This window comes from Lampetra fluviatilis, chromosome 15, assembly GCF_964198595.1.
Source record: "Lampetra fluviatilis chromosome 15, kcLamFluv1.1, whole genome shotgun sequence".
In the NCBI taxonomy this organism is placed as follows: Eukaryota; Metazoa; Chordata; class Hyperoartia; order Petromyzontiformes; family Petromyzontidae; genus Lampetra; species Lampetra fluviatilis.
Window position 1 is genome coordinate 11,200,791 of NC_136289.1, and position 23,391 is coordinate 11,224,181.

Consider the following 23,391-nt stretch of genomic DNA (forward strand, 5'->3'; position numbering starts at 1 on the left):
AGCCTACGGCCTGGATACAGTCGGCTCTTCCGCTACGATGTTATATACAAGATCAGCTTCACTGAATGCGTTTATGCCGCGCCTCTTGTGCGGTACATACCGAGGTGCCCCCACAGCAGGGGACCCCCCCCCCCCGCTGGCAGCTGTCCCTGTGAGGACCGAGGTGAATGCAACACCACCGGCCAAGAGAAGTGGGCATTCGTTTTCTCGTAGACGGCGATTGTTGCTTTGTGTTTTTGACCCAATTGAGTGATTTGGCAATTCTGAAACTGTGATGCCAGCACACAGGGCCAACTCTTTTTCGAATTATGCTGTGAGATCTTTCATTTCCACTGAAGCAGACGACGAGTTTTTTTGTTGTTGATATGCACCTAGTATTAACCAGGGCCGCCACTGGGCTTGATCCACGAACCTCGGGCAATGAGCGGAAAATGCGCAAACGCCCATTGGACTGTAAAACGAAATCTGTAATTGGATACATTTCCTGTTTAAATAATTTTATATGTAATGTACAATTATACATTATCCATGAAATGTACTTAAGTTTTTTGGAAATACATAGCAGATTTCAAATACTTGCTGTTGCAGTGATTATTTGTGATTTGGCAAAATGTCAACATTCAAATCAACTGCTGTCTACACTGCACGACACGATGTGTTTTCTGGTTGAAACGCATGTTGTTCAGGACGATGTCTGACGTTCCGCTCCACGCGCTGGAGCCTTCTTTAGGAAATGAATTTGAAAAATCTCCTAGCATGAGGGGTGAAAGATGAGACATCATACCGAACAACACGCGGTACGGCGCAACCAAGAAAACATTCACAGTGACGTCCTTTATTCTCTGTTCACGCTTGAGGAGTAATCCTCTTCACCTGATGCTGCTGCCTGCCACTCGACTTGCTGGGATGTGGAAACAGTACTACAAACCCAGCCCTGTTTAACACGATAGGCTTTCATCATCAATATCCATAATAAAGGTTTTTTTTTGGGTGAAAACGCGTAAATATAAACGTGTCGTTAAACCCGCCATCGCCCGACACAGCCAATTAGTAAGGTTTGTCACGTAAATCACCAGCGAAACGTCGTATTCAAATTGTATATATCGTCGGTTTACTCTCCAACACAACGACATGCTGAAGTAGTAACTAATTGGCAGACTTTTTTTACGTGACAAACCTTACTAATTGGCTTTGTCTGGTGGTGGCGGGTTTAAAAACACATTTATATTGACGTAATCTAACACCCAAAAAAACTATAATAAACCCACCCCTGCCCCCTCATTGATGCTTATCAGAGAGTTTAATACGCGGACTTAAAGAAAGCTCAGAATTGCATGAAAAGTGTTAAAATTGAATGAATTTCATCATCACATGACAAGGGTACAACAACACTACATTTTTTTGAACGCTATAAAATTAATTGGATTAGCGGGGACGTCAAATAGAATCCTTGCCATGTGCATACAGATGCGGGAACAGCAGCTGTTTTGCAATTCAGCACCATAGGTGTCCCCCCATTGAAACTTCTAGCCATTTGCCATTTTGTGTAATTAGCGCTTTCAGCTTGACGCGATATTTTCTTTATCACTGTCTCTGTTGTAGGCATATAATGATTTGCACAATTGTGTTTTTTTTCCGTTTGGATAAATGTACAATTAGCATATAATTTACACATTGCTCATAAGATAAATATAACAATTTCAAACACAATTCTAGAAATGTATCATGAGCTTAACAATCCATCAAACTGCGGCTGATGATTTGATGCATCATTGCGTGCTTAATTTTTCTCATATATCACGTTTTATGGCAAAAATATAATTTAAAAAAGCTTTGTATTTCCAATGCTGACCAACAGTCTGATCTCCAACGTCTTCTGTGAGGTGCCCATTCCTGGTGTTGGTAAAGGCCTCTAGTAACACTGTCGCAGTCACGAAAGCTCCAAAATTAAGATTGATCGTATCAAGAGTTTTCGATTGTATGGCTATGGACAGACGCGCACACACGCCGCTATTTCACCGCGCTATCATCGCACGCAGTGCAGCAGGGCTGCCAGTTTTGCATGCACACTCGATAGCAAATGACACATTCATTAAATCAGCGAGCAAGTTAGAAAATCGAGCAACCACACGAATATAAAATCAGGTGGTCGAGATGAATATACGCGGTAGTTGTCTTCATCATACCAAATGGAGTTCCATCCTCAGGCAAATGTAAGCAGGGCTGGTGCTAGTGACCCAGAGGGTAACCCTGAGTATAAATTGTTTTTGGGAACTCCCTTTTCAATTTGCAAAATCCTAGAAGTGATATACCCTAGAGATGTACAGAAATATAGCCTAGAGATGTACACAAATATACTGCAGAGATGTAAGAGTACCGTACCGACGTGCTAGAAGTGAGATCGATTATTTGGAATTTCATGTTCATTAACGTGATACGTTTGTTGGGATGTGAGCTGATATTTGAGGAATCCAGGGCACCTTGAGCTGTTTGGGGCCGCTAAGCATTTTATTGCTTTGCCTGTGCACCTGCGCCGCCGCCACTGGGTGTAGTAGGCTCCAAAGCCGTCATGGTTCACGGCCCAGATATTTCAGTTTTTGGGGCCATGACTCTAGCGGTCTCTTTCGTGCTATGTAATAAATCGTGGCTGCAGCAGCGCACATAATCACACCTTTTTGCTTGATGGTCTCCCATTTTTACCCACCTCTCTCCCCGTTTTGCTGACTCTCCCACCGTCGTTTCCACAGCAGCAGTCTTTTTTTTTACGTGACTGCATTGCACCCGGTTGCACAAGTATTTCACCTCAAACGATTGCTTGTGATCGATGGGCAGCAATCGAGCTGAACCAGATCGCATCCCATCAATCGCACAGGAATAACAAGGTGTGTCTGTGGGTCAGTGTGAATGCGAGTACGGAATGCTGTAGTGATGCTACAACTACCGTATCTCTCTTGACCAAAGTACTGTAGGTTCTTGTAATTTTTAAAACCCTTAGTATAGTATTTGTCATCACCTCGTTGTACAGGGTGCCTCAGATGTTTTGTGACCCCCCCCCCCCCAATTAATTGACCCCTATCATTTTTTAATTAGCTTTTTCATTTCTATTCTCACACCCATTGGTACGCAGAAATATTAAGTTTTAGATAAACTTTATATTGCTACAATAAAGTGCCAAAAGAAACAATTTATGAAGCAATCTTGCTTCGTGATGCCATATTTGTGTTGCTGTTATATCTAAGGTTTGAATTATAAATTGGTGGATGTGCTAAAAAAGTGAATGTGCTAATAACCTTATTACGTGTTATGTATTCATTTAACAAGTACAGCTAAAGTGTTTAAAACTGCCAACTTTCACAGCTCGTTGTTTCATGTACAAATTACTAGTTCTGGACAAGTACGATATTTAAATGTTAAGTTATGCAAATTGATTTTTTTACGTGGGTATTGTACATTTTTAGACGTAGATATTCATTTACAAATTCAACGTAATTGGTCCAAAGTATCATGCCTTTTGAAAAGTTATTGTAGCTAAATGTGCCTTTTAATATATAAAACAGTGTGCCGTGTGTTCTCTATAAATATGCAGACTGAGCTTTGCATTAGGCTGACTTTTGGAGGTGTTACTGTTTTAGTCTTAAATATTTGCAAATTAAATGTATGTTGCTTCGTGTAATGTTTACCTAATTATTCTGTAACAGTTAAAAATAATAAATTGAAATATGATTCACACTTTTTGTATGTGCCATCCTCATGTTATATTTCAGTGGAGGCATCTCTCTTGCCGTGGATACACACACACACAGGTGTGTGTGTGTTGTATGTTGAACTTCTTTCGCACCATACATAGCCACCGGTGCTAATCGGAGGTGCCGCGTGGTGGTTCAGACCGATTTGAGAAGCTCCATCGCCATCAGGGATGCAAGTTAGTCAGGAGTTAGTAGTACAGAAAATTCATTTTCATATTTATCTGAATGGTGCTTGAGTAGTATCCTCAGATCTGTTTTTTTTTCTAAAAAGGTACTATACTGATTTCCTCCTGAATGCAAAACAACCCTGAATTAATGAAAATGATCAAACATTCTATAGGACTCGTCGTTAAAAAAAAGACTTTAGACTCGGTGAGTCTTCCTGGATATATACTTATTGTGGCCATCATTCATAAAAAATGTTCACCCCGAGCCAACCCGATATGTCCGATGACCATGGTGACTGATTGGTTTCTTGCATTGCCAGCTCCAGGCTTGGCCTCATGGGTTAAGATTGAAGAAGGGCTCTGCTTAAATACGGTCTTCACGTTCCTTCATCGGTCACGTCTAGCTTTGGCAGTCTGAAGAGAGAGCCCACAAGACTTTGCAACTCTCCAAACACAAAGCAAACCTTTTGATCCTGTCGGGTACCTTTTTACCTGCTGGCCAGAGAGTGCCGAGTGTTTCATCTGTCCAACAGCCAGAGGCAAGCCGTCAATTGTGATTTGAGATGCCCTTGATAACTTCACTACACCAAAGTGTGTCTTTTGGAGGTGGTCTCAAAACAACCACAGATGCTCTATCACTCTTTGGCCTTTGTGCGTGCAGAAATGTATACGCTGTTTTGTTTCGTAGTATTTCGCATTGCTTACATACTCTTGGGGAGTGTTGTTTTGTTTAATCTAAAAGCTGTAATTCATTGACATGCGTTGAACCTTCAATATTTTAGAAATAGTTTTATCAAATTATTTTTTAGTCATAGAAGGCATCTGGAGATACAAATTCAAAGTAATTGGTCCAAAGTATCATGCCTTTTGAAAAGTTATTGTAGCTAAATGTGCCTTTTAAAATATAAAACAGTGGGATTTTTGCACACAGTGTTGGTGTACGGTGCTTTTTCTGCAATATTTTGCTGTCTTTTCTTGGATTTTCTGTTTGCACATAGTCACTTTAAGATGTTTTCTTGTTCATGTTTTTGCTTTCTGTTTGTTGCAGTTGCACCCGATTCAAGAGCTGAATGGCTCACAGGGCTATACCTAATAAATGCACTTGAAACTTGAAACTTGAACCATACTAAATATATATTTCCAGGCACTTAACAAGAAGCAATGTTGCTCCCTTCAATCCGTACTGACCAGCGTGGCGAAGTATGACTGACACAAATGCCACTCTGTGTGAATTAAGAAAAACATGCCTCATACCTCAGAGACTTGTTAATATTACATGTAGCTGATTGGTTTCCACGATTCCATTGCTGATTATAACAATAATACAGTCGAATTAGTTGAATATCCCCTCCATCATACTCCTGACCAAATGTGTGCCAGCGCTTGCCTGTGGTTGAGGCTGCCAGCTGTAACATTCGGTGAAATGTGGACCACAACCTGAACTAATTGTTTCCCTCCTGCAAGTTTTAAAAACAGTCGTATACAGCATTTGACTTTTTTTTTTAATCCTCAGAGCTAAGCAAGCAGAACTTGGTTATATTTAGATTGTTGTGTTTTACTGGCAATGTTGGTTCATGCCTGATGTTGGTTCAGATTGTATCCAACGGGCTCATGTGTTGTTTGTCTTAATTTATAATTTCGGACTTTTCATTCATAACCGCGTTGATAGTGGAGAGTGGGATGGGGGGGCCCATACAAATCAGAGGCAGGTAAGCCAGAACTGCCCACGATTCGTTCCATTTTAAATACTACTCCCGTCACTAAAATGACACGCCATCTATAGCCATGATCATTATCAAGACGATTATGGTAATTATTCTCATTATTCTCAAGAGCAGCGGCAATCATTTCACATTAAAGTCAGTGGGGACACGGCTTACCCCCCCCCCCCCCCGAAGCGACAGCATTGAGGGCGATATTTCTAGTGCATTTTATTTGGTACATTAGCTGAGTGACTGTCATCAGCGTATAAAAGAGTGTATAAGAGGACAGAATTCAAATGTGCTTCCATAAAGAGCAAACGGGGAATATCAAAGCATAACTTCCATTACCGAGGGGTTTTTTATGGGCTTAGATCGCATGCATATAAATGTGTCGTTAAACCCGCCACCACCGGACACAGCCAATTAGTAAGGGTTGTGATGTTAACAAGACAGAGTTTACTCTCCAACACACCGCTGTGCTGAACTAGTAACAGATTGGCATGTTTTGTTCACGTGACAACACTCACTAATTGGCTGTGTCGGGTGGTAGTGGCGGCGGCGGCTTTAACACATTCCTGCGGAGTGAGCTGGTAGGAACGTTGGATTGCTGGGTCAATGGCCAGGGTCAACGGCGGCGTGGTGTATTCCGCAAATATTCCCGACTGTGAGGGCGGGCACAAGCCGGCGTGAGTAGGTTAAACGTTGAGTTTTATAAGGGCACCACGGGGTGACCAGCCCCTCCCCACCCAGCCCCACCCCTCCCACCCAGCCTCACCCTCCCCACCCAGCCACTCCCCTCCCTCCCCACCCAGCCCCTCCCCACCCTCCCCTCTCCACCCAGCCACACCCCTCCCATTTTTGAATGCACGACGGACGGACGGACACAATAATCCCCTGTGGGCTGGTGTAACCAGGAGGTTCCTACCAGTAACAACACGTTTTTATTTACGCGATCTCACCCCAAAAAACGTGTGTCATGGATAATATTGGTGGCGAAAGCATGACTTGATATTGCTGGAAAATTGCTTGCAGCGACGACCGGAGAAAATTCCCCTTTCATCTGCGCTGCGACATCCCACTTCCCCACTGGCAGAGTTAATACGTTTACACCGACTCAGTGAACCTCCAACATCAGTTGATTAACAGTGTCAAGTCACCTTTTTTTTTCCCATGGTTATTCAAGCGTCCCATGGCTCGCCCCTAATGTTGTGTGTCCTCCATTTGACCATGAGTTTGGTAGATGACGAAGCGCTGTTTAGTTCTAAGTGCAGTGCTGTATTGGGCAGAGAATTGCAGCGTTTTGCCGGGAGTTTTTGCTATATTGTACTGTACACTGGAATGAAACATTTTTCAAAGAAATGTCAAAATAATGGCACGCACTGGATGTCAGTTTCTGTGTTCAAGTTATTTTGTTATGCGGATGGTCTCGTTTAGCCAATTTCAGGGCTATTATAGGAGGATGCGTGGTATGTAACCACAGCAACACCAAAGCAAACACGTCAACATTACAGAGAACGAGTACATGCTAATTAAAGGAAAATATATAATACGTACTGTGATGCCCATTATTTACCCAGGAGAGTATCATTGAGTCTTGAGCCTCCATTTTATGATGGCCCTGCAATGCTATGCTCGGTTAATACTGGTAGGAACCTCCTGGTTACACCAGCCCACAGGAGATTATTGTGTCCGTCCGTCGTGCATCCAAAAATGGGAGGGGTGGGGCTGGGTGGAGAGGGGAGGGTGGGGCTGGGTGGGGGGTGGGAGGGGTGGGGCTGGGTGGGGAGGGGCTGGCAGAACCGGCCCTAGACCTTTGGGGGTCCTAAGCAAAATTTTGTTGGAGGCTCCTTTGATGTATGATTTTTTTCACCCACTAGCTAGCAGTGACTCTAGGGGGCCCTCTGCTGGCCACGGGGCCCTTTGCAATTGCAAGGGTCGCTTAGTGGCTGGGCCGGCTCTGGGGGCTGGTCACCCCGTGGTGCCCTTATAAAACTCAACGTTTAACCTACTCACGCCGGCTTGTGCCCGCCCTCACAGTCGGGCATATTTGCGGAATACACCACGCCGCCGTTGACCCTGGCCATTGACCGAGCAACCCAACGTTCCTACCAGCTCCCTCCACAGGAATGTGCTTTCATTCATTTATGGGAGTAAACTGGAGTGGCAGGAAATACAAATCCATGCTTTTGAGGGGTGACAATCAACACTCCCATCTTTCTCCTGGTCTCTCCACAGCCCCATGCCTCTCACAATCTCTGGGCAGGTCCTGGTGGTCACCCACACTAACCAGCCTCAAAGCCGCGTTGGCTTTTAAGATCGGAGATCGGGTGCTTTTAAAGACGATTTGGTCATAGGTCATATGCACGGCCCGTGCATATTCATCTCAGTCTGTGTCCATAGATATCAGTGATGTACTGCAGCCTTGCTAAATTATCTGCCCAAGCGCAGATAAATAGCGCAAGTTGTCTCAAACCCAGCTGCATCGTTTCCGCTCTTCTTGTTATTGAACCATAGTTAAGACGGATGGTCGAGATCGTTGCTTCCCCTTGCCTTTCTCAAGTGTGTGTGTGTGTTTTTTTAAAGTGACATCATCACCGAATGCAGTATAACACGACAATCATGTAAGATAAACAGAACTCGTGACTCGAGTATTTGCAAGTGCGGTGCTGTATGTCGTTACAAACAGCAGTGTACTTGTAAGTGTACTTGTATCGATGGCGAATTCATGTTGTTCGTTACTTTCAAGACCACAGTAAAACTAACGCACTGCAGAAGCCAGTCCATCACTTGGGATACATTACAGTTTTTCAGAATCAGATCATGTATTTTATACTGGAGGAATCCGAACAGCTATACAGTTATTTTTTTTCACAGATGTCCAATAAACTGCAAGCAAAGTTCCACTGAATCTATTTGCATGCCATACAGTGTGTAACATGACCGGAAAAGAAAACAATTCCAACAGTTAAAAGTTTAATAATGTTACGGCCGTACAAGCTTTCTTACATTACTCCTGTTAAGTGTAAAAAAACTAAAAAATCGAGGACCACACAGCTTGACGGATATAGCCTTGCTTGCCTGTACAATTCAAACAGCACCACGGGGGTGCAGGGCTGTGACTTCAAATATAAAACCAACAAAGTAGTCAGGTTCGGTTGTACTTCACCTAGGGTCTCAGATTGTTTCGTTTTTGTTTGTGTATTTTCACGTCACGCCGTGGCATTCCCACACGCCTCCGATTAGCACGGTTGGCTACGTACGGTGTGAAAGAAGTGCAACGTGCATACATGACCCCGTTTCGCCAGTTGCCCGACTATTTTACAAGGGAGATCGGTGGCGCACAATCGCAGCAGCAACAATGTACCATCAACCTTCTACAAAACGAGTAACATGGCCATTTAGGAACATTGCACAACATTGGACTGTACTCGAAACGTTCACCCGGCAGTTTAAACAGCATCAGCAGCACGAGTTGGTCATACGGCAGGCCGCGTGTGTGTGGGGTAAAGTGTGGCTAAGGGGCCGTCCATAAATGACGTCACGCGATTTTGGACGATTTTTGACCCCCCCCCCCCATCGTCACGCGGCGTCACAAAAAGTCAGACCCCACCCCTCAAATATGACGTCACAAAGCTCTGCCCCCCCACCCCCCCCCAAAAAAACCATGCTTCAAATCGCTTTAAACTATTGTCATTGTAGTGCGTATTTAATGTGGCGCTGCACTTTGATGTTGTAGGAGAAAACATTTATTAAAAAGCCAATTTAATTAAGTAGAACGTGTTGTCTATATTTATTTAGAGTTGCGAATTTTGATGACGTCATATTTCTAACCCCCCCCTTCGTCACACATCGTCACAAATGTCTGACTCCCCCCCCATAGGTGCGTGACGTCATTTATGGACGGCCCCTTATGGTTATTATTGTTTAACTTGCATCCCACCGGGATTTTTTTGCACACACCGTGGATATACGGCGCTTTTTTCTGGAAGACTTTGCCGTTTTTTACCTGGATTTTTCTATTGCGCGTGGTCACTTTAAGATGTTTCTTCTTCTTGGTTCTTTCGGTAAAGTCACGTAGAAGGAAAATGACAGACCTGTTCTCCACCTGAAGACGGCTGCTTGCGTTGTGGCCGAAACGTCGTGAGAATTATTTTATTATGTTTTATTATTTTATTATTTTCCTTCTACGTAACTTTACCGAAAGAACCAAGAAGATGAATCCATGCAGTCACGAAAGCTTTAAATCGAAATTTAAGATGTTTCTTGTTCACGTTTTTTTTTGTTTGTTGCCGTTGCACCCGAGTCAAGAGCCACGTGGCTCATTGGGGCTACACCTTCATGAATGAAATGAAACTGAAACCTCACCACCCCGCCCCACATCGCTCGTCATTTCCCCGCACGGATGTCGTCTTGTTGAGCAGCTTCGTCGCGGAAACTCCCTCCTCCGCATAGGAAGTCGTCAACGTTTCGTGCACCCCCCCCCCCGTGTGTCTCTCTCTCTCCCCATCCTCGCTTCGAGACACGAAGTTGCCCGACTAAAATCCGCGTTCGGAGGTAAACCGCTTCGTGGTGTCCCGATAATTGGGCGCGCGTGTCTCTAAAAACATTCGTTCTTGGGTTGAATGTGAGATCACTTGCTGAGCTATCAACCCCCCCCCCACACACGGTTTAACCTTCTTGTACACGGACATCCAGATGGCAGGTCCATACGGCGTACAGCCTAGTGTAGTGTATAGTGCATATTAGTGTAGTTTATAGTGGTGTAGTGTATAGTGGTGTAGTGTATAGTAGTGTAGTGTATAGTGGTGTAGTGTATATTAGTGTAGTGTATAGTAGTGTCGTGTGTATAGTCGTGTAGTGTGTATAGTAGTGTAGTGTATAGTAATGTAGTGTATAGTAATGTAGTGTATAGTAGTGTAGTGTATAGTAGTGTAATGTATAGTAGTGTAATGTATAGTAGTGTGTATATAGTAGTGTAGCATGTATAGTAGTGTAGTGTGTATAATAGTGTAGTGTATAGCAGAGGTGGGACAAAGTCATTGTTATGCAAGTCCAAGTCGAGTCGCAAGTCATCAAATTCATGACTCGAGTCTGACTCGAGTCCAAGTCACATGACTCGAGTCCACATCTCATAGGTGGGACAAAGTCATTGTTATGCAAGTCCAAGTCGAGTCGCAAGTCATCAAATTCATGACTCGAGTCTGACTCGAGTCCAAGTCACATGACTCGAGTCCACACCTCTGGTGTATAGTGGTGTAGTGTGTATAGTAGTGTAGTGTGTATAGTGTAGTGTGTAGTAGTGTAGTGTATAGTAGTGTAGTGTATAGTAGTGTAGTGTATAGTAGTGTATATAGTGTGTGTATAGTAGTGTAGTGTGTATAGTAGTGTAGTGTATAGTAGTGTATAGTAGTGTAATGTGTAGTGTATAGTAGTGTAGTGTGTAGTGTATAGTAGCATACCTGTCAACCCACACGGTTTATCCCGTATTCTTGTACAGGGAAATCGAGTTGGCAGGTCTATAGGACGTACAGCCGTTTCAATACGGGCAAAAAACATGTATTTGTCTATTTGTTTGTGTTTATTCCTTGTGATGGGCCTTTGTAGGATAAACATTGAGATTTTGAAGGGGCACGGGGTGACCAATACGTTCTAAATCGGTCTGTAATAAGGTAGAGGGCACTGATAAGGGGTTGACAGGTATGAAGCTGTATATTTACAAACACTCATTATTCAATGGTGTGTGTTTCTGTGTCTCGTTCACGTGGCAATGCAGTGTGGCATTTGACACCGTAATGTGACAGCCTAAGTGACACCTCGTACTGCGGTAACTTGGGAATCAGTATTGTAACGCATGCTTCAGTGCTGTTTGTGCATGTGCCTATTGTTTACGTATGCAGGAATTATTGTGTTGGTACATGTACGCAAAATACAGAGCCTCAAACGGTCATGCATAGAACTTGAGTTCTTTCGGTAAAGTCACTGGAAAGAAAATAAGTTAAACAATAGTGTACGACGTTTCGATTGCAACACAAGCAACCGTCATCAGGTAGAACTACATTTGAGAGAGAGACAAAACACAGGACACGGAGACACACAGACAGACAGACAAGCAGAGAGAGAGAGAGACAACACAGAGACACACGCAGAGAGAGACACACAACATAGACACACAGACAGACACACAAGCAGAGAGAGACGCACAACATAGACACAGTACTGTACTGTAGAGGGCAAATCGATTATAATCTAGCCTTTTGCCCCGTCCAGGGACGGGTGTATTGCAGTAAATCTGAAACTTGCAAGCGTGAATCAGACCGCGACGTGATATTCATTGCATCCATTCGTGTGCAGTTTGTAAGGTGACACAGGCCTATTTAATTTTAAGGTTATAATCCCTTGTTCATCATGACGTCACGGAGATCACATGACGTGAGGTTTCTACCTTTGTCGTGAGGGTTGTAAGTTGACGCCCAGGAGGGGGGAGGAGGCGCCTCGCCCCCCCCATGTGGAGTGACGTCACCCGCTAATTATTTTGAATGGGGGGCGTGGTGTCCATTTGGAGGACGTCACCTGGTCATGATTATTCATGAGAGGGGGCTGTTCGATGTGGAGTGACGTCATCTGCTCATTATTATTAATGAGGGGGGGGGTCCATATGGAGGACGTCACCTGTTCGTGATTATTAATGAGGGGGGCTGGTCGACGTGGAGTGACGTCACGCGCGGGACACACAGACATTATTGGCTCATTATAGTAGTAAATACCCTACTAATATACGTGATAGATACATCAACATTTCATTGCAACTCCTCCGCATCTCTCCGTCCGATTTCAATCCTGTAGACTGATTGAAAATGCAAACACTCCCCTCTCTAAGATGTGGAGCCATCATTTACACAGTCCAAGACTGTATTGCATTGTACGTAATTGCTCATTGAGACGTAATGTAGATCGAGTCATTACATTGTTTGCACTTAAGTTCTGTAGTGCTACTGAGTTACAGCGGGAGTCCAATAATCCGCGGTGATACCGCAGGAACCGTATCGTGGATCCGTTGATACACATTCCGCTCCCAAGTCTAAGAAATCCTAAAATAGTTCTGTACGAAGTCAATATTTATTGTTTAGCAAAACAAGAGTCTTACATCCGCGCATCACTGCAGCCCCTACCACTTGTACAGATCACGACTGGCTGACATTCAGTGTGTTTTTTAACCCCCCGACGCTGTGTGCCGCAGATATCGGGAGATACAAGCCGCTCCAGGAGAAGATCCAGACATCCGCGAATCTTTCGTGGATGTCTGGATCCACAAGTGTGGCAAGTTTGCTGACCATTCGCACAAATACAGTATATTTTTTCTAAAAATGAACCTTTTTTTGTTGGTTTTGTTTAGAGGGTCAAGTTGGGTCTAATAACACATTAAAGCTACACGTTGTGACTACAACATGGGACCTTTCGTGCCAGTATCAAAGTGTCAAAAGACAAGGCATCATATATTACCAGAGCATGTTTTTGTTTGCATATTCACCACAACTATGTATGGTTAATGCAGACATGATTCCTTGCACAAGGGTTTCTGTTTGCTGTTTGAACATCCTAACACCTCCTGTTTTATTGCCAGAAAGGGTAAAACCTATTCTTATGTTGTGACTAATTTGTCATGAGTAACGAAACAGCTGTCCCCATGGTTAAATTTGCACATTACTCTATACAGATAGCTAACACTGTTAACGTATGTGTCATTCTGTGCCTTATCACCTGTGAATGGGCTGATATTTACAGTAAGTGGTAAAATGGCTGCTGGCCTTTTAAAAATGCTAAATCTAAAGTAACCGGGTCTCACAACACTAAAAAGTATTTCTTAATGCTCATGTTTCAGTTGAGTTTCTAACTGCCGTTTTTCTTTTTATCGTGAAGACATTCTAGTGTGATCAGGACTAGAGAAATGGCTGCATCGAAGGACCAGCTGGAGAATGAGCTGACGTGCCCCATCTGCTTCCAGTACTACCGAGACCCCGTTATTTTGCACTGCAAGCACAGCTTCTGCAGGGAATGCATCCTCAAGACCTGGGAGCATGGGCCCAGCAACTGCCCCCACTGCCGCATGTCGTTTTTCTTCATGGACAGACAGGAGATGGAGCAGAAGCTGGAGAAGAACTTCCAGCTTGCCAACATCGTGGAAAGCTTCGCCTCCTTAAAATTAACCACTGCGGCTCCTAAGCCGGCTCCAAAGAAAAAAAAGAGTCCAAAAATTGTCGCCAGTCTCGTCCCGGTGCCTAAAGATGTGCCGGTTAATACTCCGATCATGTGCGATTTGTGCGTTGGCGCAAAGAGGCAAGCCGTCAAGACCTGCCAACTGTGCGTATTCTCCATGTGTCAGGAGCACTTGGAGCCTCACCTGGTCAACGAGGCCTTCAGGCATCACATCTTGGTGAAACCCTGCAGACCCGTGAAGCTCAGACTCTGCCCTGAGCACAGAGAGCCTCTCAAGATGTACTGCACACAGGACAATGTGTGCGTGTGCACTGTCTGTTGCATGGCAGGAAAGCACCGTGGGCACGATATCACGGCGATTGATGAATTTGCTACCAATAAGAAGGTACGAAAAAAATATAAACAAAAAACCCGGCAAATGTATTTACGATGAATTAAATGTATTGTACGTACTAGGTTAGCACTTGGCTTATAGCCTTGACCTCTATTTCATGGTGTTCATATGCCATTGTGAACAACACATTTCCTGGGGCAGTCTTATGCAGGGTCGGACTTATGGGACAAATGGACAACAGCCCATTTGTCCCATAAGCCATCGTCGAATGTTGCTACCACACACTACGATTGACATAAATAATTCACTGGCTGTTATTGAAGTCGAGATTTAAGTTGGGCCGCATTTGGATGGCCTAACTCCGGAACTAACCCAGTGGCCAAATCATGGTTGGCTTGGTCCAACCCTGGTCATATGTTGGTTGAACTTGCAGATGCAAATGGTACTTTTTGGTTTAGGGCAGCCACTGATAATTGCGTGAAGGATTGACTAACAAAGAAGGACCACATTTAAAAAATGTTCATAAAAGATATTGCTGTTACTTTTCTGTAATATTGATGTAAATCTTAATGTCAGTATAATCCCTTGATGTTTATGTATCAATTTCAAAGGTGCTTTGCCTGATTTTATATATAATATTCTACTTTCATATGAAAGAAAACATTGAAATGTCAGGCAATTATACAAATTAGGCAACCTAACATTCAAGATTTTAAAATAGCCTAAATACAACTCATTTATGGAGTATCATTTTCATTGTTATTATAGTTATAGAAAATGTCTTATTTATAGAAAAAGACCATGTATCTCAATGTGGATTAAACGTCAGTTTAAAAGTGAACAAACTATTTCACCTTGAATTATACTCCAAATTGGTAGACTATACCCAAGTAAAAGCTATAATAGCTTTTTACTTGGCTTTTTTACTTGGCTTTTTGGGGTATAGTCTGAAATTACTGAGCCATTGCATGATGATACGAATGATTATTCACATCTATGTATTGTGTGAAATGGACATCCAAAATCGTGATTCTGCTCAATATTAAACTTAAGTTTTACTAAAATGTGAAGGATGTGGGATAAAACTTTGATTGCCTTAGTTTTAATGTTAAATTACTTATTAAATGCCCTCTATTCATGAGCCCGAATCTCTAGATTATTTTTTTGTAGAATCCTGTGTGCAATATTGAACCATTATTAATTACTTTTATTTTTCTATTATTTAGAAAAAGCTGTACAGTGACCTTCAAAATCTCAATTCAGCTAAGGCCACAGACATAAAAAAGCTGGATATTCTAAAGAAGACGGAGGAAAACGTGAAGGTATTTGACATTTCTAACGCTCAACACCATGCTCCAGATGGTTCACACGTTAAGCACAGATTTTAAAAAAATTAACCCGTAAAAACAAAGTTTTTCACTATAAATCCTTTATATGCGTGGCATCGGGGCGGCTAGAGTCCTCTCGTCCTCTGGCTTGAGATGGCTGCCACCTATGGGTCAGATGATTGCCTGCCACCATTAAGCAATTGGTAATTAAATATCATTTTTTTTTTCCTAAAAAGTGTACAATTTTGGAAAAAAATTTTCACGAAAATTAATTGTCACGCAAAACGAGTCTGTGTGGAAAATGTCAGCTCGATTGGATCATGGGAAGTGGGTTAAAAAACGACCGAAAGATTTGCACGGTCGTAAGCGCGCAAGCAAGCAAGCAAGTGAACTTAATATAAAGGATTTAAAAAGGCAGCAGGGCGTGGTGCTGGCCACCCACCCCCTCGTGTGCTGTGCTGGCCTTCATATGTACTCGCTAACAGCACTTGCTCTAACAGTATCTTAAGGCTATACGGAGGAATGTTGTCTTTGTACTGAACCATTTGGCAATTGGGAGCAGATGGCACCCCTATATTTGTCCTATTTAGTCAAGACAAGTTGAATGAAAGTGCTAGTTCAGGATATTTTATTTTGTAAATTTGAAACTGGAATGTATTTATCCTTAGGATTTGTTGGGTATCCAATAGCCTGCATATATTCCAATTACTCATTCTATGTTGGTTAGCCGGTATGCTAAACATGAAACACATATTTTACACATGGAAAAATGGTGGCGTAGATATTACTGTGATGTTACATAAATAGACATACAAGAAGCAGGGCCATTTTTTTGACAACCTACAACAGAGGGAGATTCGCGAGTGACTTGCTCAGATGGAAGCAAGGTGTTGAACACGTTACAACAGATCATTGTGGTGAGTTCTATTTATTTAATGGTTACTGCGTTATGGGACCTCCTTTGCCAGTACCAAAATATACTAATAGGGTTTTCCCCCTTTTTTCTGGCAACAAAACTGATACCTTTTGCAAGGAATCATGCTTACATTAACCACAATACTTGCAGTCAAATGCAAACAAGTATTGTGGTTAATGTAAGCATGATTCCTTGCAAAAGGTATCAGTTTTGTTGCAAGAAAACATGGGAAAACCCATTTAGTATATTTTGGTACTGGCAAAGGAGGTCCCATGATGTAGCTGCTCACCCCGAGCTCTCATTACTCTGATAGTGCGTTGTCTTTGAACTGTGCGCCTTTTGGCGTCATCTAGTCAAACACCATACGAGACTAGGCTCTAAAGAAAGCTGTCTCTGGTGTGGACCAATCAGTTTCAAGGACAATGCATAAATTATCAGAGTATTGTTTTTTGTTTGCATTTGACTGCCAGTATTGTGGTTAATGTAAGCATGATTCCTTGCAAAAGGTATCAGTTTTGTTGCCAGAAAAAAGGGTAAAAACCCCTATTAGGTTACTGCGTTGTCGACACGAGAGTGAAACTTTTGCCTATCCCTTACTGACACTCAGAAAGCGTCGGTGGAATTTAAGAAGAAAATCACCAGTTCGCTTGAGGCAGCGGTGACGGAGCTGCAGGCTGAGCATGGGCGAATCCAGCAACTTGCCCAAACGGAGGAGAGTCACATGCTTGAGAAGATTACCGGGCAGATCTCCCTGCGTGAGAAGAGCATGGATGAGACACTTGCCATCAATGGCGAAGTGCAGGCACTGATGAGACACGAGGATGACATTGCATTTTTGGAGGTAGGCTGGTTACCTTTTGCACTCTGCGTAGCCTAAATCGTACGATACTTGTGGGCTGTGGTGGAGGATCAAAGATGAGGACCGCAGTGAACAGATACGGAGGCTGTTCTGCCATGTTAAAGTAATCGCAAATGCTGATGGAAAACATGGGACCACAGTGGCCATAGACTGATGGACAAAAAACATATTTTTTTTTTACGTGAAGAAACAGACTTCTTGTCTGTTGTATTTTCAAAGCTGACTTCTTGTAACCTCGGTAAAGTACCTTCTGGATGTTTTAAAGTAAAGCTAGTGCATGCTGGTGTGCAACATCTTTAAGAGCATACGTTATACATACACATGCTTTCAAATGAATAAAATAGCACTGCTACGTAACACATACAAATATTTTGCAACAAAAAACGAACTCCTAAGTCCTTACCATTAGAATTTCTAGCTTACCTTTAACTTTTTCTGATAAACCATGTGAGTTGTCACGTGGTACCTTCATTGTTCTGCTGTGCTTTGCCTAATTAAGAAAGATGACAAACATATAATTGTAAAAAAAAAATCTATATGAATGTCGCTTGTGATTCTACATGCAACTAAGATTCTGTGAAATGTCTGCGTTTGCAATGTTAAAAAAAGTTTAATGCCTTTAAAATAATATTAAATTTTTGCATGTTTGTTTTTCTGCTGTAGGAGTCTCAAGCCATGGAGGAAAGGTATGCACGTGCATGTAGAAAGGTCAAATGCGGGCTATGGAATTCCATCACAACTGTGTAAATGTGAATGGGCATGTTGCAATATTGCAGTCACAGCTGTAAACTTTGGTTCAATTTCAGCAGGAAATGCTAATCCATCCGAGTCATTATGGTATCTCGATATGACTTTCATGCTCGTGCATGAATTGATCTCTGCTCTGGGTGAATGCGTGTCCCTGCACACAACCCATTCCGACGGATAGGCAAACACAATTTTAACATAGCCAGAAAGGGTTATTTTTCCATAAGGTTCTAGGAAGGAGACATATCTGCATTAGTGGCATACCAATGTCCTGCACATGAGTGAAAGGAATCTGTCTTTATATATCAGTTGAAAATTAGAGGTTAAATGCAACACAAATTAACATACAAATGCATCACTATTAAAAATAAACCCTGACATCTCTGGGTGTTGACCATCCTTTCGTCAGTCCGTGTATCACCAAGTTCAATTTGTCATTTTCACGTGTAGCAATGCAATCTGCAAAAGCACACTAGCAAACACCATACTGGAATGATTTATATGGAATACACAAATAATATAAATCTGCAAATTAAACACATGGAAAAAAGAGAATTTAAATTAAGAAGCACCATTTCATACCAGAGGAGTAACACTGCCATATCATACGCTGCAGTGGTGGCTCTTGACATTTACACGAGGTGGGACTGTTGTGAGTGACCTCTGAAAAAAGGTGTTCTCATTCAGAAAAACCTCGGCCATTTTTTGGCCTTCCCGTGAAAGTGATTTAACTGTCTTATCTACCAACGGTAGGCATTTATAAACAATACGAAGCAAAACAACAAAGCACTCAAATGCTGTCTCCATGACCCTCAAGTCCACACTACACAACCCCTTTGACACTGCCAAAAGCCTACAGCGTGTAGGCCGTGAGCTGTTATATTTGCACAATGCAACCTCGCGCTCTGCCATCGTCTCATTACAGCCACGGGCGCCTTTTTCACCGCCTTGAATGGGTCTCAAACGGCGTGGATAAAATGCGAGAAGCTGATCGCAACGAATGATGGGGAAATCTCTCACTCGGACGCCTTCACAGCCGCCCCGAGACCTCCCCAAGGCACAAATCAGACTGTGGTGTTGCAGCGGTTTATAAAATGAACAACTTAAAATGTTATCTTCATTAGGAAATTTACGTTGAAAGAATCATTATACTCTTCTTGGTTCTTTCGGTAAAGTCACGTAGAAGGGAAATAATAAAATAATAAAAAACAATTAAATAAAAAAAAACATATAACGTATAAAATATTAAAATGAGAATTGTATTTTATTTTTTATTTTTATTATTTTATTATTTCCCTTCTACGTGACTTTACCGAAAGAACCAAGAAGATGAATCCCTGCAGTCACGAAAGCTTTAAATCGAAATCATTATACTCTTTTTTTTTTGTTAGCACAACAAAATAATGTATAGAAAAGTATTCTCATGACAAAAACTATTTCTCATCTCCAGCTGCTTGGTGGGGCGACGCCCCAACGCCCCGAGTGGACGAACCGCGCCTGATGCACCATCTTTAAACCTTTTAACGTTTTTGTTTTTATTTTAGGATTAAAAAGGCAATGAAGGGCCAGCCCGAAGCAAAAATTGTGACGAAAGACCTCTTTGCCAATTTGAAAGGCTCTATTACAGAGGTCACCTCTCAAATCACGGAGTGGAAGGATCGAAACCAAATGTTGATGTGTAAGTATTTGAAAGGAGGTGGAGAAAATTGTGCGTGTACAGGTCACCCCCACTTTGTGCGGTAGATGCATTCCAAAAAAGCAAAACCGCACGAGACAGCTGCCTGCCGAGTAGCCTACACAGCACACACACAAAGTGTCGTCCCACGTCCGATCGCATAGCCGCATATGAATGACTTCAAACCGCATATTTTGAGTAGAAAAAGGGTTAGCTGCCGATACGTGAAATCGCCCAAAGTGAACCCGCATAAAGGGACGGAAACCTGTATTTTCATTTAAATAGCAATAAGAAATGTATTAGTGGTGCTAGATGTACAATTCATGCATTTCCTATGCTCGCAAATTGTGCTGATTGAGTTGTATGTGCTTTATTTGTGATATAAATTGTAATTGCAAGTGACCTAAATTATGATAACTATTGAAAAATACCCATCAATTACAATAAAAAGTAAAGTAGAATGTTTATATAACAATATATCCATTGATGTATGTGTAGGTGTGGCCATACCATAATTAACCATGCTGGTCAGTAAATATACAAGCACAGACATAATTTCAACCGTGATGATGGTTACAAACTGAGTAATCATTGGAAAGATGTGATTAACCATGCAAAAAAAATGTAACTACACTTATTTGGCCAATCTTATTTGAGAGACAACTATCACAGGTTTACCATGTTTAGTTATTTCTCCTTTTCACACTATTGTTAGGTAGGCCAGGTTGAGTCACAAACCGTACCTCTCCATAACAAAGGCTCACCCTCTTAAGCCTCACCTTACCATATGAATAAAAAGTGTGCTGTACTTGGCCCTTCCCCCCCTCCAACCATTATATAAACGGAGTGGTAGCTCCTGCAATCTCTCATTTACTTGATACAGCTGTCGTGGCTGTGACGGTTCCACCTGCAGACGGAGGCTTGTGTTGCCTCCGAAACGTCGTGATTTTTATATTGTATTTTATTTTACTTTTATTAATTTTAATGTTTTACCTACGTGACTTTACCGAAAAAACCTAAGAATATGGTCAGTACGAGTTGGTAAAGGGGAGTTGCCCAGCACCAGTTCGAATATCACTCGCCAACTGATGCTAGCCCTGGCCTGGAATGGAACTCGGGTAAATGGACTCAGAGCACAGTGCTGCTACCCACGGCACCGCTGCTCTGCCCCCATCATTTATGTATGCCATACAATATTTCTAAACCAAACTGCAACATTGCGAGATAAGATGCGCTCTTCGTGCGTTTGTTGTTGTTGACATTCGCCAATGTGAACGATTTTGATGGCAGCTTTCAGGAACATCGCCGTGGATTCAGACACAGCCCATTGTCACCTTGAAGTCGCCAAAGACAGGAAGAGGTTGTGCCTGCCAAGGTTCCAAAATAGAAAGGAGATCGCCGACATGCCCCAGAGGTTTTCGTTTTGGAGACAAGCATTGAGCTGCGAGAGCTTCACGTTTGGGCAGCATTACTGGGAAGTTGGTGTTGAAGAGAGCAATGAGTGGGCCGTAGGAGTCGCCTACAGCTCCTTGCCGAGGAGAGGGAAAGGTGCCTTAATCGAGCTGGGTGGGAATGATAAATCATGGTGTCTTGAGAATAATTCTGGTGCCGTGACGGTCAATCATCGAGCGGATAAAACGACATTGCAGATTAACGGCAACCTCAAGAGGATTGGTGTCCTGCTGAATTGTGATGGAGGAACGGTTGCCTTTTACAATGTATGTTTAGTTAAGACACACCTGCATTCGTTCAGCACGGCATTCACAGAGCCAGTGTTTGCCGCTTTTAAAGTCATGAGTGGGGCACTGACCATGTGCTCACCGTGAAGTCGTCATTAATGTTACTCTTTGGTTCCTTCGGTAAAGTCACGTAGGTAAAAAATAAAATAAATCGCTTGATGATGGACGCTTGTGTGTTGCGCCTGAAACGTCGTGGTTTATTTTATTTTCCACCCACGTGACTTTGCCGAAAGCACCAAAGAGTATGGATTCCTGCAGTCACGAAATATTCAAATCAAGATATTAATGTTACTTGAAATGTAGCACCTTTTTAACATGGAGGCTTTCACGACCAATATCCATGTGTTGTTTGCCCACTTCCACCCGACACAGCCGATTAGTGAGGTTTTCTTTTACGAATTGGAGATGCATTGTGTTTTAGAATGCGTGTCTGTCGCTTCAGACCAGCAATCTTACCCTGATTTTACTGTTCTGTTTAAAATGTGCGACAAGTTTTTTCACAGTCAATTTTATTTCATTTTCTTATGGGTATGCAGTGCTGCAACAGTAATTATAACAATGCTAATATTGGTTTTCGGGCACCCTATTCTTTTTATGTAACTTTAAAACATTATACTGTGTTTTAGAAAGTATAACTATTGATTTAACCAAAGCATGTAATTTTTTCTCCTGGTCTTGCTCTTAACGATTAAATGACACTGTGGCTTTGTGCAAAAACGAATGGAATTAAATAAAGCGATTCTGCCAAATTCATGTTGCAGTTGTTTTGGCCTGGTCCGTCGTGCATAATGGATGGAGTCCCATTCAAAATATGAATGGGTTGATATTTGGGTTGATATTTGTTCTACAACATGCTATGGATTCGCAACAAATACTAAAAAGCTGCACGTTGAAGACTTATGGATACATTTTACCCAAGCCCACGGAGTTTCAGTTACAGTTTTCAGTTTCATTTATTTGGTATAGCCCTGTGAGCCATTCGGCTCTTGAATCGGGGGCAACCGCAACAAACAAAAGACAAAAACATGAACAAGAAAACATCTTCAAGTGACTATGTGACTAAGTGCAAACAGAAAATCCGGGAAAAACCAGCAAAATATTCCAAAAAAAGCACCGTACACCAACGCTGTGTGCTAAACATGTAATCCAACTCCATTCCAAATGTGCTATCGTCACCGTGCTAGAGTGGAGAATGGCCCGGCGGATAAGGTGATATCACAGAACCAATGATGAGGTCCCTTCAAGTAACCTCTTATACTGGTAGGAACCTCCTGGTTACACCAGCCCACAGGGGATTATTGTGTCCGTCCGTCGTGCAGGGAGGGGCTGGGTGGGGAGGGAGGGGCTGGGTGGGGAGGGGAGGGTAAGGAGGGGCTGGGTGGGGAGGGTGGGGCTGGGAGGGGAGGGTGGGGAGGGGCTGGGTGGGGGGTGGGAGGGGTGGGGCTGGGTGGGGAGGGGCTGGTCACCCCGTGGTGCCCTTATAAAACTGAACGTTTAACCTACTCACGCCGGCTTGTGCCCGCCCTCACAGTCGGGCATATTTTCAGAATACACCACGCCGCCGTTGACCCTGGCCATTGACCGAGCAACCCAACGTTCCTACCAGCTCCCTCCGCTGGAATGTGTTTCAAAGTACACTCCAAGTCGATGGCACTGCCCTTTCTCAGGCGCCTCTGCTGCACGGGCGTCGCAACTTTTTCTCACATCTTGATTTTGTCCTAATTGAGCGAAAACGCAATTTGATGTTGTTGTTATGTGTGCCCTCATTGATAACTGGCCCGAGACCATCAACTTCCTCGGTGTAAGGACCGCGTTTAGTCACGGGTGGCTCGGCGATAATGGGGAAAGTAAACATTGGTTATGTCAATTCTCAATTAGTTCCACCCCTGGAGCAAATATTTGTACCGCAAAGGGAAGGAATATTTGAGTTCGGGCAAAGAAAGGGACTATTAGGGAAAAAGAG

At 42.8% G+C, this 23,391-nt stretch overlaps 1 protein-coding gene across 1 annotated transcript; it reads left to right on the forward strand.

The window, feature by feature from the left end:
- Nucleotides 1–10,094: 10,094 nt before the first annotated feature.
- LOC144936061 (E3 ubiquitin/ISG15 ligase TRIM25-like) lies at nucleotides 10,095–22,143 on the forward strand. Its single transcript, XM_078862874.1, has 8 exons — nucleotides 10,095–10,170; nucleotides 12,854–12,933; nucleotides 13,534–14,215; nucleotides 15,391–15,486; nucleotides 17,016–17,249; nucleotides 17,931–17,953; nucleotides 19,559–19,692; nucleotides 20,980–22,143. Exons 3-8 carry the CDS (start codon nucleotides 13,562–13,564, stop codon nucleotides 21,513–21,515), a joined length of 1,677 nt encoding a protein of 558 aa, XP_078719000.1. The 5' UTR covers nucleotides 10,095–10,170; nucleotides 12,854–12,933; nucleotides 13,534–13,561; the 3' UTR covers nucleotides 21,516–22,143.
- The last annotated feature ends 1,248 nt before the right edge of the window (nucleotides 22,144–23,391 follow it).

What these genes read in the sequence shown, in the direction of transcription:
- LOC144936061 (XM_078862874.1), top strand. Translation starts at nt 13,562, where the DNA reads ATGGCTGCATCGAAGGACCAGCTGGAGAATGAGCTGACGTGCCCCATC. An exon ending in AATTTGCTACCAATAAGAAG is followed by an intron (nt 14,216 to 15,390) that starts GTACGAAAAAAA and finishes TCTATTATTTAG; the next exon opens with AAAAAGCTGTACAGTGACCT. An exon ending in AGACGGAGGAAAACGTGAAG is followed by an intron (nt 15,487 to 17,015) that starts GTATTTGACATT and finishes ACTGACACTCAG; the next exon opens with AAAGCGTCGGTGGAATTTAA.